The sequence below is a fragment of the Toxotes jaculatrix genome, chromosome 1, assembly GCF_017976425.1.
Source record: "Toxotes jaculatrix isolate fToxJac2 chromosome 1, fToxJac2.pri, whole genome shotgun sequence".
In the NCBI taxonomy this organism is placed as follows: Eukaryota; Metazoa; Chordata; class Actinopteri; family Toxotidae; genus Toxotes; species Toxotes jaculatrix.
The window spans coordinates 29,259,128-29,274,621 of NC_054394.1; the positions used below are offsets into that span (position 1 = coordinate 29,259,128).

Sequence of the window (15,494 nt, forward strand, 5' to 3'; positions counted from 1 at the left end):
AAAATGAATTTTCATATGAAAGAGGAGTAAAAACATTAACTTCAAAGTGTGTGTGTGTGTGTGTGTGTGTGTGTGTGTTTGTGTGTGTGCATGTAGTCTCTTTGCATGTGAATGCCGCCATGATCCCTGGACTCAGGAGACGGCCTATCATGGCCTGTCATCTCTAATCCTTGAAATATCGTCCCAGCTCAATGAATGGTGTAAAATTGGAACATATGTGTCATTATTCTGTAAATCTTTCATTATACCGTGATCGCCTGTTTGTCGTCTCATCCCAGCCTCCTTTCACAGACCACTCCTCCTGTGTAACAGTAATTATTTTCAAACAATGTCATGTTTTTCAGCAAACATGCATAAAATTCAGTTTCTCAGATTGCATGAATGATAGCTGTGGATTTACTTCAAGGGGATGCGAGACTGAAACTATGTGTCTGCCTCTGACAACAAATGGTAGCTACGATTTCCCACCCATCTGCTGGGATCATGGAGATTGTCGGCGATCTGGCGAGGCTGCGCTGGTTGGACACACGTCGTAAAGCTAATAGGGCTGGACTCCCAGACTGTGACACTGAGATTTGCTTCTCCCTTGATCAATTAGTCTCCGCTTGTCCTACTGTATCAGCCTCAGAGAAACGACTGTAAAGATCCATTAAAGTTTAGACACAAAGGCAAGACTATGGGAAAACATTCAAGGAGAACCATGGCTGTAATAGCTGGAATCACACACTGTCCCATGAAAACTAGAACGCGAAACAACTGGAACCAAAAACTTTGTCTCTGTGTGTGGCAGAGCAAACAATAGGTCACTCTCCAAGTTTTTACATCCTCCATATTCCCCAAGAGAAGGCAAGGTGTAGGAGGTCGTCAGGCTCCTTCCATCCTTGACCCGGCTCATATTTTACCGAATGAAAGGATGGCATCTCTTTTCAATGCTTTACTTCAAGTGATTTTCAGAAGGCAAGTGAAAGTTTCAAATTCCTGCTCAGCGGCTTGTTGTCTTTGGAGTGGACGCTGTCTCAGGCCATTGTGCTCTCCTTGACCTTAAGTGTCTTATCATTTGGCCCCGTCAGAGCAGAGGTCACTCTGCAATAGGTGACCCTTCCCCCTGCCCGCTCCATTTTGCTTTTGTAGAAGTACAAGAGGACTCAACGAAGACTCTCCAGCTGAAGATAATATACAAAAGTACTCTGAGATAAACCCAGTGGAGCTTTGAATAACCAAGAATAGAAGAGGAATGGAAAAGTTGGAGGAGGTTCAAGGAATCCTGACCAAGATTTTCAGACATCAGCAGTCTTATGAAAAGTTTTTGAATGCTTTTAGAAAAGAGCCTTCTCTTCCATGTTGTTCCTGGTGGACTGGCTTAACCCCACATCCTGGTCATGAGTTCATCATAAGAGGCCAATTGCAATCCTGGTGTCTCTTTGTTCGCTCAGCTGATAGCTGGGAGAAAAAAAAACATGAAAGTGCTTCTGCGTCTCACTGTGTCTTCTGATCTGGATAAACTGTGTCGTTTCTCGCTCATTAAGCTGAAACGGTTCTGAGCTCAACACGGCTGCTAAACCTGAGGAGATCGGAGGCGTGAAGAAGGAGAAAGGGGGAAATGGACTGCAGGAGATGGTGAAAGGGATAGACTGATGATGGTTTGGAGAACTGACAAGCAGAAGGGGGGAGATAAAGACCTGGTGGAGCAGAGGTCAGCTCACCTAGGGCTCATTGGATCCCCCATAATGCAATGATGGGATCAGTTACAGGCCACACTGGAACAGAGAACCAGCACAGGCCAATGACTCTGAATGGCTGTATGTGACTTTGAGATGCAGGACTATGACTGCTCCAGGAATCAGACCTGTGGGGTCTGCTGTGTGGAAAGTCAGTCAGACCACATTACTGCTGCCTGTATGACTAAAGACCCTGACCGTCCTGATGGTCATCATGCCTCACAAACTTTCAACGGGGTAAATGGACCGGCTGATGGTCCGCATCCGGGTTGAGGAGAGCTGCGGTAGCCTGATCGGCCTCTGCTGCAGGCCACCAGCAAACTGCTGCCTCATACTGAGGCCCACAGATGTTTCAAACCACGTGACCGCTGCTGTCATGGCTCTATCGCCTTTGATTCACCGTCTCCAGCTCAAATATTTAACAAACTATGACTGGAGTATTTCACAAGCAATTGCTGATTAAGTAAAGTACTGACAATTTACAAATTAATTAATTTGTGATAATGGTATTTTTCTACTCTGCCATATTGCTGTGGAACTGTGGCACCAAAAAGTTAATAATCCTGCATTAGCGATTTAATGTAATTGTCACTGATTCGTTTCAGATTAAATGGGCTGTGGAACAGAGGCAAAACAATTAAATGTGTTTTTGTCCTGATCGTTTAAGACTGAACTCTGTAGGTTCAATATGATATGGGGCTAAAACAAAGCAGAATAATGCTTAAAGAACTAATCTGGCTCGTGGATCATAAGAGAGATTCATCTAAACGATCCAGTCAGTTTTGGAGAATCGTAAAATGCATCTGCTGTGTGATGTTTTAAAGATCATTTCAGTTGTGGCTGTTGTGGTTTGAAACATCTGATAAGACTCCCTCTACCAACTCTCCTTGAAACCGATCAAAGGAAATCCACAGAATCTGAAGGTCAGCAGTGTTTTCTTTGGTCCATGTTCATTCATGACAACATAAACACTGAACTCTTGCTCCCGGCTCTGTTTTTTTTTTTTTTTTTTTCCCTCCTCAACGTGAAAGAAGATGAGTGGAGAAAGCTAAATGTTCTCTCGTTTTGTTGTTGATCTTCGATTAATCATGAGAGGCCAAGTGCAAGAACCGTGTCCAGCCTTGTTTTTGCGGGAGCTCAGCTAGGGCCTTTCCAAATATACGCACACACACACACACACACACACACACACACAGTGGCACATGCAAACACACACTTGTGCAGCAGGAGCAGCAGCAGCGCTGAAAAGATCACTGGTTTCCTCCTGTTATGCAAATGCATCAAAACGCTTGAGTGAGAATTATATATGAATCCAATGAGGCTTTTTCTCTCTTTTAGAAATGCTTAGCCACAAGTACTGAGAGCCCTCAATGGCAAGCGTCCGCTTCACTCCCTGGCCATGCGTATTATTCAGCTTGACGAGACACAAACTGACATAAGCACCCGGGCTCACTTTCACCCACTGGCAATCCGATTATATGGCCAACACGGCATCAATGCTGCAGGGCCAACAGGCAGTGAAGTCCGTCAAGCATCCCCTCCTCCACCCAAGCCCCTTCTTTCCCCATTCATACCTTCTTCTTCTTCTTCAACTGCCCCGCACAGCCACCCCTCTCTCACACACACACACATACACACTTCTTCAAGCCTCCAGTCCCAGTAAACAACAAACCTCCAGTCCAGAGTCCTCAGTTATGGCCCATGCAAAACTTCACTGAAAAAGATGGAAAAACAGAGAAGTAAAACTTTTCCATGCTCTTTTTAAGGGACTTGTCTTTCACTGTGCATGACTAAAACAAGCAGTATTTGCTCATTTCACAGTTATAGTGCACATAACGGAAAAAAAAAAATCCAGAGGACAAGCATTTTATTGCATATTTTTGTCCATCTCAAGCTTGTCACTGCCAGCTGTGCTGCTGTGCAGAGCACAAAGACAGCATTAGGCAGCTGCATGTGGTGGCCCTCTGAACTCTGCCTTGGGCCTGTTCATTCCATAATAATCAGATATTAGCAGCTATATCTATATCAAACAAGTGCTGCAGGTCGGCCTGACCAGGAGAGTCACCGCCAACGTCACAATGGGACTCATAAACTAAACTGGTATTGACAACCACACAGCCTGGCCTTCTTTTCCGTGCTGCGCACTGACGCTTGGGTCCTCAGACGGGGCACCCGTTGAAGCAGTGGGTGTTTACATGACGCTACCCGATAAGACTGCCAGGTGCTCGGGGTGGGGGGGGGGGGTAGTTCTTGGAGCAGAGGCTCCACTTGCAAATCGGCCCGCATCCGTGAAACTAATGTAGAGATGAGATTAAACTTGCACAGAGATACATTTGCAGTTGATTAGCGCTGAGCCACTGTGACAAATTGTATATACTTTTGAGGGAGTGTGTGCAAGTCTTTGTGTGCGCGTTTGTGTGGACTTAATACAATATCACTGCCAGATTATTGTTTTATTGTCAACCGCTGCTTTACACATGATACCTAATTCTGTGTGTTTTTGAGCACCAGATGCTTTTGTTTAAAAAAAAAAACCCACAGAATTATTTAGATTTGAATGAATTCTAATAATTTCAGGTAGAGTTTAATGAGCCGGTGGAGGATGTTCCACCTGCCTGCCTGCCCCTTCTAAAACAAGGATTTAGAGGACTACTGTGCTTCCTCTGCACCCCTCTGTTTTGTCTGGTATTAATGAGCAATTAACTTTGCATACAAGGTCACGGACAATGGTATTGGTTGTCAGATTATGCTAATGCCGTTGGCTGTGGCTGCACTGAAAGAGGACAGGGAATCCCTGTGAATAGAGAGGGTTGTGGCCTTTCTCCAAGATGAGAAAATGATATGCAAACTGTACCAACATGCGCTTTAAGAGGATTAGGACACCACTCGACATCCATACTGACAACTGCTAATAAATGAACAGCAAAAAGGAGAGGCGAGTGGCTCTGTCTGGACCAGAAAGAGCAATTCTGCTTGGAAACTTTCTGCGGTTTAACGTGGAACTTTCATGTCACAGTTTGGACAGTCGCTGAAACTCTGTTTTCATTAACTGTCATCATGATGTGATGTGATCAGTGAACGTGTGGGGTGAGGATGAGATCAAAAATGATGACAAAAGCCCAACTGAAAGAATCCAGTGTGGGGTGAAGCAGATGAAAAAAAGAGCCTGGGGTGAAACTAAGAAGTTGAACTCCCATGACCAAGTGAGAGGGAACAGGTGCAGCCAGAGTTCATATGGAGCGCTTTGTGCACTGATATGGCTCCAGTCCATTTGGGGAAGAGGGAGGGGCCCATGTTTAATACAAAGTTAATATCGATTTAATGCTTGTCACTGCTCCTCTGAATCTTGTGGCATTGCTAATTCGCTCAGTGTTGAGCAGGGCTTTTGCGGCGCCTGTGCCAGATGCTGCGGGGACCTTCAGTGCCGACGGTGAGCTGAGGTGAAGCCGCGGCCAAAACACCCCAAGTGGGAGATGGTGCCGAGGTGAAGCCCGGTCACAAACTGAATCCGCTGAAATAGATGTTTGGTTAACTTCACGTGGCAGGAGCGAGGATTCACTACAGCTTCATCCGAAACCTGAGCAAACATTTCAGGGCTCGACGGGCTCAAGAAGTATTCCCAAACTTTACTGAAGTGAAAGCAGTTCCACAATGGAACATATTTCACTACACAGAGCTGTGCTTTTTCAAATAAAACTATGGTCAAAATTGGACAAATTAGCAGCAGGATTAAGTATCAGAAGCAAAAGAAATTAATATTCAGGGTGTTATTTAATATTGTTGGCCTTTTATCAATGATGTATCCATATCCAAGCAGTATTTTCAGTACAGGTACCTGAAAGCAAACTACTTTTCAATATAGTTAGTTTACAGAGAAAAGTCCCCTTTAGGAGCCCATAATATTCAACATTAGATGTCTGTGGCACTTAAATTAAAATGTATATACTTTTCTTTTAGCCCCTTTAATGACAATATTCACAATATTACAGTTCAGTAGTAACTCTAAAGTTGATTTTTTATTTAAGGGAGTTTATAGATTGATAATATGTAATATTCATAAATGAACTCATAGTTTTGCTGGGGTGTTTTTATGATATCTGCCTGTAATGAATGAGCCTGCGCTGCGACAGAAAATGGCTAAATGCTCTGGATGGATGTGTTAACTGAAATAAAGGGTCTCGTTTACCAAACCCTGATGGAGTTGGATGCAGGCTTGAAAGGCTGAGGGGGCTGAGATGGATGGACTGGTGACCGGTGTCATATACGAGGCTGCAACCAGTCAGCGCAATCTGTTCATCCCCGGTTTGGTGAAAGGACGGGGAGTTCCCTTTCCTCGGTGCGTCCACGTCACCGATAAATAATGAGGGAATAATAAACAGTTAACCACCTGTCGGACCCGCGGCACAATGGGACGGCCCATAGAGAGCTTCTCATGCATGGGTAACATATTTACTCAGCCCTTTTCACTTAACGAAGCAGAAAGAGACCCAAGACAATGGTTAAGTTCATCCGTTTGGTAAAGTGGCACGGCCCTGTCAGGAAAAGTACAACAATTCCATAATATTCTATAACGAGCAGCGTATAATGTACAAACTACAGCTGGAAATATCTGGAGAACCGTAGATTCATTTAGGACAGTGGTCGTTCACAGGTAATCTAGTGGTTTATGTGAGTAATCCCATTCCCTGTAGGGATATGATAAGGACACCATGAGTGATAAACGTGAGTAGGTAATCCCTGTGGGGATATTAGCCCGTTATACATGAACAGAAACATAATTAGAATATGAATATTATACGTACATAACAATCCACCGTGAATATATACACAACAGTAAAAATTAGAGCATTAGACATAAGTACGAACTCACAAACGCGAATCACTGGCACAATATAATTAGTAATAAACGTATACAGCGTTGGACCTTATGACAGAGAGGCAGGAAAACACTATAAATTATCCTGCAGTGGCATGTAAATTTTAACTTGAGATGTTGAATCCCTGCAGGGTAATTATACTACAGTGATGGGACTTCAGTGGGCTCTAACTGGGGGAGAGTGGGGGGGTGTTGTTGGTGGTAATATTTCAGAGATGTGCTTTTAATGGCTTTAATTCAGCCGCGGCCAGCTGTTTTTACTCAGTCTGGTAAAGGAGCGGGGACGTGGCAAGCTTGCAAAGCTCGTAGAAATTAGTCTCGGTCAGCCAGAGCAGCCTATGCTTCCTGCTAACCATCTGCTTACCGCTCACAAAAGAAGGATTTCGGGCAGCCAAGTAAAGGAATATGGGCTCATAAAAAAGCATTGAAGGTCTCGTTACTTATTGGAGGTGTGGGCCGCGGTGGCGGAGCGCTGTGTTAACGCCTGTTTGTGCGTCCTGCGCTCATAAAGCAGACGCACCTCTGATAAGCCCCCGGCTCTCTCCAAAGGATCATTTCACGGAGGCGTTCCCTTTTAATTATCGGATTGTGGCCAGTTTATATTAGATTGATGTCGAACTACTTATCATCGTATGAGCTGATTCCAAGTGATGCAAACTGAGTGGCCGGTTTACTTCCGTCAGAAAAAGTCGCTCTGTGAATGAAGCAGACGGACTAATGTGGACAGTCCCGGTGCCGCGTTTTAAAGTTGGTCTTAAAATTAAGTAGAAGTTTGTTTACGCACACTTTTAATTAACACTGAATCTTTCTGCTTTGGGGTTTGTTTGTTTGTTTGTTTGTTTGTTTTATTTTTGGCTGCCTTAACAATTTCAGTCACGTTAGCGAGGAAACATAAACATATAAAAAATAATAAAAGTCATAAATAATTTTATCTGGTTCTTCATATCACGTGCAGCCTAAAACATTATTGCGCACAGACTCACCACAAGTCCTTACTACAGGGATATTATAATGTTTTTTTCCTTAAGTAAAAAAAAAAGATTAAAGTGAAAAGAACCTGCTATTTAGTCAAGAGCTATATAAAAAAAAAAAAAAAAAAAAAAAACATGAATAAAAAAACTATACACAAATTAAATACAGATTATTAAAACATTTTTTAAAAAGTTTTTCTTTTGGTTTCTGGAATTATTTTAAATCTTAATCAAACTTTTCCCACTTGTTTTATTGTATTTATTTTAATTGGCGTTTTTTTTTCTTCTTCTTCTTCTTTGGTCTGTAGCGCATTTTCGCCTGATTGCTCTGCGTTAACTGGTTTTCGGGGGCAAAGCTGACAGAACACGACTATCAGGCTCCAAGTCGCTTTAATAATAGTTTTATATGGGGTCTCAGTGTCCGCTCATATGAATGCGTTTTAAATCAAATCACAGATGCACTTTTATTCAGCCGGTTAAAATAGCAGAACAAAACCGTCTTTAGAAGTAAAGCTTTTTTTTTTATTCCACTGGGCCTTTTTTTAAGCCGAGAGAGGGAAGGAGACAGAGGCCGAGGGGCGCCTCCTCCGCAGCTGAGGGTGACAGTTAGTTCATGGTTAACAGGATCATGAGCGCACGGCTCAGGCCGCACACTTCTCCTGTGCGCCCTGCGCCGCGGCTCTGCGCACTGAATGAAGCCTGTGCAAAAAGAGTGATATTTAACACATCTGTTAAAGCGTTTTGATAGCAGAAATCCGTTTAAGACATTATTCCATGACGAGGGCCAGATTGAGTGTTGAGAATCCTATGAAACCCTAAAACTGATTTACATTTGAGATGCTGCGCATGGCGTCTGCAACTAATGTGGAAAGTGTAGATTTAACAATAAATATACTCAGCTGTTCTGTTAATAGTATTAGATAGTTAAGAGGTTAGTTATATATACCTGTGTTTATTTTCTATTTGTTTATTTTCAGCTCTGAAAATAAAATAAAAGAATAACTTTGCATTTTTAACAACTATATGTTTATATCCTGCATAACAGAAGGACGCCGTGAATGGAAAAGAATAAAGTGGCTTTCTTATCGTGCTTATTGAAAGTCCCCTATAATGACTGAATCTGCTAAGATTGCTCTTTAATTAGGCCGCTTGCTTCTGCCAAACAAAACAAATTGAAAGGAAAGTGGTCAACATGCAAAATTGATGACTGAGCCCCTTTTGTGGTCGGTACATTGTGTGTTGCTTGCTTATGAAGTCTAATGCAATCATAAATTGCGTCCTCCGGCCAATCAGCGGGCCGGGGGATAGGGCATGAAAGCGACCCATGTGGAGAACTTTGTTGAGCCCCATTGTGAGGCTGTCAGCCCTGAGAGGAGGGCCAGGGGGGGCAGGCTGCTATAAAACTCCTCTCCCCAGAGTGAGGAAACCAGAGGAGTTAGCAGCCATTCACACGACTGATTCTCTCCCAGCTGACACAAGGAGTATTTCACGTTTCACACACTGTTTTTTTTAAGCCGGGACCATGATGATCCCAAGCGTCATCGCGCCTCCTGCCCTCTACCCGGGGCTGTACAGACCGGCCGCCGCGGCTCTACCGCTCCATCAGACCCTGCCGTCCGCCTTCCCGACCCACTCCAGCTTTCTAGTGGAGGACCTGCTGCGTATAAGCCGCCCCGCCGCCTTCTTAAACCGGACTGTTCCCTCAGTGAGTGCCTCCGTGCCCACCACCACTGTGTCCTTCAGCTGCGCGCCCGCGGAGCGCGCGGTGGCCACGACCGCGGTGACGCGCGAATCGTGCTCGCCGAAAACTTCGCTGCCGAGCAGCAAGGACCCAACTTTTCTCAAGTTTGGAGTGAGCGCCATCCTGGCACCTTCACCAAAGACCGGTGAGTAGACAGAGTGTGTTTCCACCTTCAGATTGTTTTGTTTCTCTCTGCTTATTTTCCTCATTCATCCAATGATTTTAACATGTGATGTCCCTCCACAGCGTCCTCACCCCCTACAGTCCAAAGCCTGCACTCCAAGACCTTCCCCTTCCCCTGCTTTGACGGAACCTTTCACCCCATATTCAGGACGCCTTATTTACCAGGTAGGCGCAACTTTTATGCACTTCGCCTTTATAGATTCATCTCTCTTTGGCCTTTAGAATTCTGTCTGAACTAATTGCATTTAAATGTAAAACACTTTCAACCCCTGTCATATATTTTACCCGAACCAGAAGCAGAAAAGGGACAAACAGCCAGAAAAGAAGAAATCACTGTCTTATTAATGGGGACCGCTGGCTCTGGCCCCTGGCCGGACCCACCCACCCACCCCCTAATTAACCAATTATCCCAAATCGTCACGCTCTAAATTTGAGGCGGGGTGGCGAGTTATAGTCCCCCCCTGCTTCCCATTGGGGGGCGTTTTGGCATTTTCCCGGCCCACGTTTTCCCACAGCGCCCGGGGGGCCACCGGGCCGCTGTGGCGGGCAACAAAGCCTTCAGCACCGTGACCAATTTGGTCAGCTCCCACCGGGCGAACCACCCACACACCCCGGAGAGTGACTTTTACCAGGCGGGCCAAAGGCGTGAACCAGTCATGCACTAATTTCCCTATTAGGCGCTATTGAGAGTTTTCAATATTCTCACAAGACCACATAGCGCGTCGTTGTTCCCGAGTCTGCTGCGGCCACAGGGCAACTACAGTCAGGAGGAAGGCCAGTCAGCAGTGTGCAGAGAGGGGACGCGCCTTGCGCGGTGGGATTTAGGAGTAAAGCGAGTTTTTAAAATCCCAGCTTCAACCAAAACGTCCCAGCTGGGGAAAGTTTTTTTCCCTGCATGCCGCACGGCCCATAGGATTGGTTACCACTGACCTCCGATCCTCTCTCTCTCTGTGCCCTAAACGTTCCTCTATTCTCCAACGGGGCCAATCAACGAGTTGAGATAAAGAATAATCTCTTAGAAAAGTCTATAAAGTCGCTAGTCCGTGCTTTCATTCAGACAAATCATAATGGAGATGGAGTCTTTTCATGGGCTCAGCTGAATGCCTCAACAAAACAACTCCAGCGTCCTGAATAGCTTTTCGTGTTCATTTAATGAAAATGATTTGAGGGCATGAAGAAAAAAAAATGCGCCGTTCCCCTCCACTCTTCACTCCCCCCCCCTCCGGGCATCAGTATTCTGGTATGCAGTTGTGTTTAGTTTGAAAGTGTAAATCTCCTTTTGTTGCGATAATATATGGCCTTCGCCGCCTGTCCAGAGTCTTTTCTGCGTTAGTTCATTACTACACAATTACCGTTCACGGTTTATTAACTCCTCTATCCGCCCTCACAGGGTTCCTTAAAGGATATGCTACCTCTTTACCATACCAATGCGGTTGGGGACCGGCCAATGTGCTAATTAGTCACCTCGTGCCATTTCACTCAAAAACGGGGACGTATTGCACAGATCCAAAGGGGGAAAACTTCCAATAATAACCAGTTGAAGAGTATGGCCTTAAAGAGAAATCATTATATTCATACAGAGCCTCTCTGACGTGCTGGTGGTTTTGAGTTTAGATTCAAAAAAGCAGTGAGATATTCTTCATGACCAAGTTTGTCCTTTTCTGGCTGCAGTTTAAAAGAGAGATATATATTCGCCTTTTCTGATAATTTGTTTTTGTTGTTTTATGTTGTTTTTTTTTTTTTTTTTTTTTTTTTGTCTGAGATGCACCAAAGCTAACAGGTTCCGCTTTCTCTTCTGTTTGTTTTGTAGCATCGTCATCAGTTGTTCCCATCCCGGGGACTTTTTCGTGGCCTCTGGCCGCCAGAGGAAAACCCCGGAGGGGGATGCTGAGGAGGGCGGTGTTCTCTGACGTACAGCGGAAGGCCTTGGAGAAAATGTTCCAGAAACAAAAGTACATCAGCAAGCCTGACAGGAAGAAACTGGCCTCCAAACTGGGCCTAAAAGACTCACAGGTAAAAGTTGTTCACAAGTGCTCACGTTGCCTTTAATATATCGTGCGCGATATGTGCGTAAAAAACGCCGTTGCGCATTTCGCCAACACCCGACGCAGAGCTTTTTCACTCACGATGTCCTCCCCTTGTCTACAGGTGAAAATCTGGTTCCAGAACCGGCGGATGAAATGGAGGAACTCCAAGGAACGAGAGCTGCTGTCCTCAGGTGGCTGCCGTGAGCAGACGCTGCCCACCAAAGCCAACCCGCACCCGGACCTCAGCGACGTGGGCAAGAAGTCCTCAGCCGAGGATGATGAGGAGGAAGAAGAAGAAGAGTACGCAGGAGAGAGAATGAGGTCGGCAGGGTCCAGCGTCTCCTCTCCTTCTCTCTCCAGTAAGCACTCAGACTTCTCAGAGTCAGACGAAGAAGAAATAACAGTATCTTAATTTATTTTAAAAAAAAGCAAATATAGAGATATAACCCACGTTTTGTTTTTATATGAGACTGTGACCAGATTTGTAAGAAACAAACCCCATAAATGTCATTGTTAAAGAAAAAAAAAAAAAAAGCTTCACTCAAGTTTGTTGCTTCTTCAGGATCTGCTTCTGAGACACAATTTGCTGTTTTGCACAGCTTTGTTCAATTGTACAGTATTTTGTACAATTTTGTATGGAAATTTTATGCCAAGAATATTGAGTTCCTTTTACCTTGACCTTGAATAGAGTTGTTTATTGAAAATTGTAGCTATTTCGTTAATAATTTATATGAATCTGTTTAATAAGTATGTTGTATTATGTGCTGTATATATGTTTATTTCACATTTTTTTTGTACAAACACCAAATAAAATTGTAAACAATTCCAAGTGAAGTGTGTGTGATATGTACTAAAAAAACAAAAAACAAAAAACCGACGGTTTCACAAAATAAAGTCATAAATAATCATTAATTTTATTGAATCACAATAACTTAAGACTAGTACAGTGATATCAGATTTACTTCTCCGAGCCCTGGACAGACCAGTGGTGACAAACAGCATCAATCTGCTCTGATGTAAAGAGACTGTACACAAAATACTCCTTTTCAAGTACTGTAACAAATCGGCTAGAAAAAGTCATCAAAATGCTGCAAGATAACCAACTATTTACAGAGTTATGTTACACGTAAAAAATGTACATAGCAAAGAAGGCTAAACATTCATCGAGTTTGTGAGTAATAGACAGACAGACGCGTCAAATGCTCCAACAACAGCCGCACTCAGAGAAGGTTTTACACAAGACAAGCTGAATCCGTCTCTTTGTGCTTACAGGGGCTGTAGCTGGAGTTACACAGACACACATATGGACAAAGAACATCCGCCACAAATCCGAAAAGTCTTCGCAAATCTGGTTCCGTGCTGTACGTCTCGGCAGTGCTGAAATCCGCTCGGGGGGACAGATGCGCACACTGAGCGTTTGGCTTCCGTCTGGAGATCAGAACGAACGTTGCATAGCATCGGTGACAAGAACACTGAAAGTGATGGAAGCCGCGCTGAACTAGATGACCCCCGGCTTCAAACGTCTGCCTGCCCCCTCTCAGAAGGCAGGCTGGGAGGTTTAAAACAAAGAAAGAGAACGTTAATTTTTTTTTTTTTTTTTTTTTTTAAAGCCACAGAAATGATGTCAAACCGTTTTACATTATCATTCAACCACAAGTACCTTTATACCTTTAACCTCCGATTAATTATATCACTATAAACAAAGCAGCATATACAACTAGTTTTCACTTAATTAGTTCAACATGTTTGTTATGACAGTTTCGTTCCTCACAAATCACATAATCAAACCAGACAATGAGTGCGGTGAAAGCATAGTTAAAGGATGGGGATGAGGTATAAAATCAACACGTCTTAAACTTCCCTCACCCAATCGACCTGCAAAAGGTTCCGAATTCGAGCACCAAAACACATCTATATATATAATTTTTTCTCTTTCCTGCCAGTGGTCCAAATATTTACACCAGCGCCTCAGCACTGGGTCATACATGCACACAACTAAAACCTGAAACACAAAGTACTGCTTCTCATTCGCGTCTCTTCGATCCCACGGCATTGGTGTTTGATATGATGAGAGGTCAACGCCGCTCCTCAACGGGAGAGTCGACTCGGAGCCCTGTTAAGTTTACAGCCGTTTAGACAAATAAAGAATCAGCTAATGCACATAGTCTGTTAGAAAAGAGTAAGGCATTGTTCGTCAGAATTCAGTCCAGCACCAAAAGAGATTTTGTGCTACAGCAGCCTGTTTGGGCCAATGTGCATGGAGATCTCAGAGGAGTCTGAGGGGTTAAAGCAAGAACTGAGAAGTGGCAGAGGCGTTATTTGTGAAATTACACGTAAAATTACAACACACACACACACACACACACACACACACACACACACACACAGAAAGGGACATTATCTTAAAAATACCATTAAAGTTAAAAGGATAAATCAAGCCATGGTGAATGTTCATTTCCCAGTTAGCTCTCTTTCCTCCTTAAAGTCTTTTTTTAGGTTTTGCTCTTGTCTTGCTTTGTAGAATTGGCCACAGATGTTTTACTGGATAAGAGAAGCTTTTCATTTCCAGTAGGTCTGACTGGTCTGACTGGTGTGTGTGTGTGTGTGTTTGGCTGATAAAACTAATGCAGTCGCTATGTTGTTCTGCTCCATTTCAAAGGAACGACTTTCTGGTGGAGGAATGGTTTCTCAGCCTTGATGGAATGCACCATGCGATGTGTCGAGAAGTGTCAGCGGGACCGTGGTGAGAATTTTTGGTTAAACTGACCGAACTTGTTTCCTTAGTTTGGAAAGGTTTTTTTTCTCCACAGAATTTGCCAAGTTCTTGTGTTGCCATGTTTGGGTTTACAATTATAAACACACCAGTTCTGATCCTGTTTGTCCACTAAGGCCTTTGCATACAAACATTTAACTCAGAAACACTCAGATTTACATGTATCCGACGGGAACCGTTTTCATTAGTGCTCTTATTTATTTATTGTGGAAAGAAAAGATATTTGTCTGAGGGGTTTTTGGAAGTGAGAACATTCTGTAGGACTCAACATTCACTTTGGCTCAATTTGTCCTCCAGCAATCACACACGCAGTTTCAGCTGTAGATGAGGAGGAGAAGCAGAGGGAGGGAGGGTGGCTGTTCATCCACCCATCTATCCATCCATCCATCCATCCATCCATCCATCCATCCCGCGAGCAGCAGCCTCATCTGTGCTCTCAGCAGCCAAGCAGCCGATTGCTCCAGAGACAAGGGTCTGTATTGCCATCTGCAGGCAGCGCAGGCGAACTGCAGCTGGGCAGCAACAAGGACCAGGAGCGTCTCAGGCTGATGACCTGGAGCTGATGCTGCAGCTCAGTGGAGGATGGAGGACTCCTGGCTGGTGTCTACGTCTGCTGATGGCTGGATGATGATGGTAATGATGATGCCTCACCAACAGTGACAGGCTGTGTGCTTTTATTCTGTCTGTCTGAAGTACTTGTCAGGCTCCTGACGGGAGCCACGGGCCACAGCGGTGAAAGAAGAAGAAGAAAAAAAAAACAGCGCAGTGCAGTAGAAACTTTTGTTGCCCGTTTTCTGAAATGCGATTTTTATTTCTTTATTTCTCTTTTAAATGTTTGGGTTACCTGCACCCAAATTAAGGTGGCTGGATTTTGTGGCATGAACTTATGCCCTCAGCGAGACGTTCTCACAGTGAGAACATTTCTTATAAAAAAAAAGTTTCTCCTGAAAACTGATCCCAGTGCTGCGCTTCCATGGCATCACAGGGTCGACTCCAGCGACGAGTCCAGGAGGTCGTCCTGGTGGCTGTTGCTGTTGGAGTCGCTGTCGTAGCTCTGTGGGCTTGACGACGTCGCCGCCTCCTTCAGGCGCATCAGCATGTTCATCTGTCGGTGAAACAAGTGTCAGTCTAATCAGGTTTTACAACTCAGAGGTGGAATAAGAGAAGATTATTTTATTTTACTCTCCACTGAAAATATGAAGTTT

At 44.2% G+C, this 15,494-nt stretch overlaps 2 protein-coding genes across 3 annotated transcripts in view; one reads left to right on the forward strand and one right to left on the reverse strand.

The window, feature by feature from the left end:
• The first annotated feature begins 9,084 nt into the window (after positions 1-9,084).
• dbx1a (developing brain homeobox 1a) lies at positions 9,085-12,195 on the forward strand. The gene is made up of 4 exons (XM_041039482.1): positions 9,085-9,451; positions 9,553-9,654; positions 11,300-11,502; positions 11,638-12,195. The coding sequence occupies exons 1-4, from the start codon at positions 9,088-9,090 to the stop codon at positions 11,926-11,928; spliced, it is 960 nt and encodes a 319-aa protein (XP_040895416.1). The 5' UTR covers positions 9,085-9,087; the 3' UTR covers positions 11,929-12,195.
• Positions 12,196-13,068: 873 nt separating this feature from the next.
• Positions 13,069-15,494, reverse strand: part of nav2a (neuron navigator 2a) — a 100,234-nt gene continuing 97,808 nt past the window's right edge. For both annotated transcript variants that reach the window (XM_041039407.1, XM_041039349.1), the window contains exon 40: positions 13,069-15,394. In XM_041039407.1, coding sequence (XP_040895341.1) covers positions 15,269-15,394 — 126 coding nt within the window. In that variant the 3' untranslated portion in view covers positions 13,069-15,268. The remainder of the gene's footprint in view (positions 15,395-15,494) is intronic.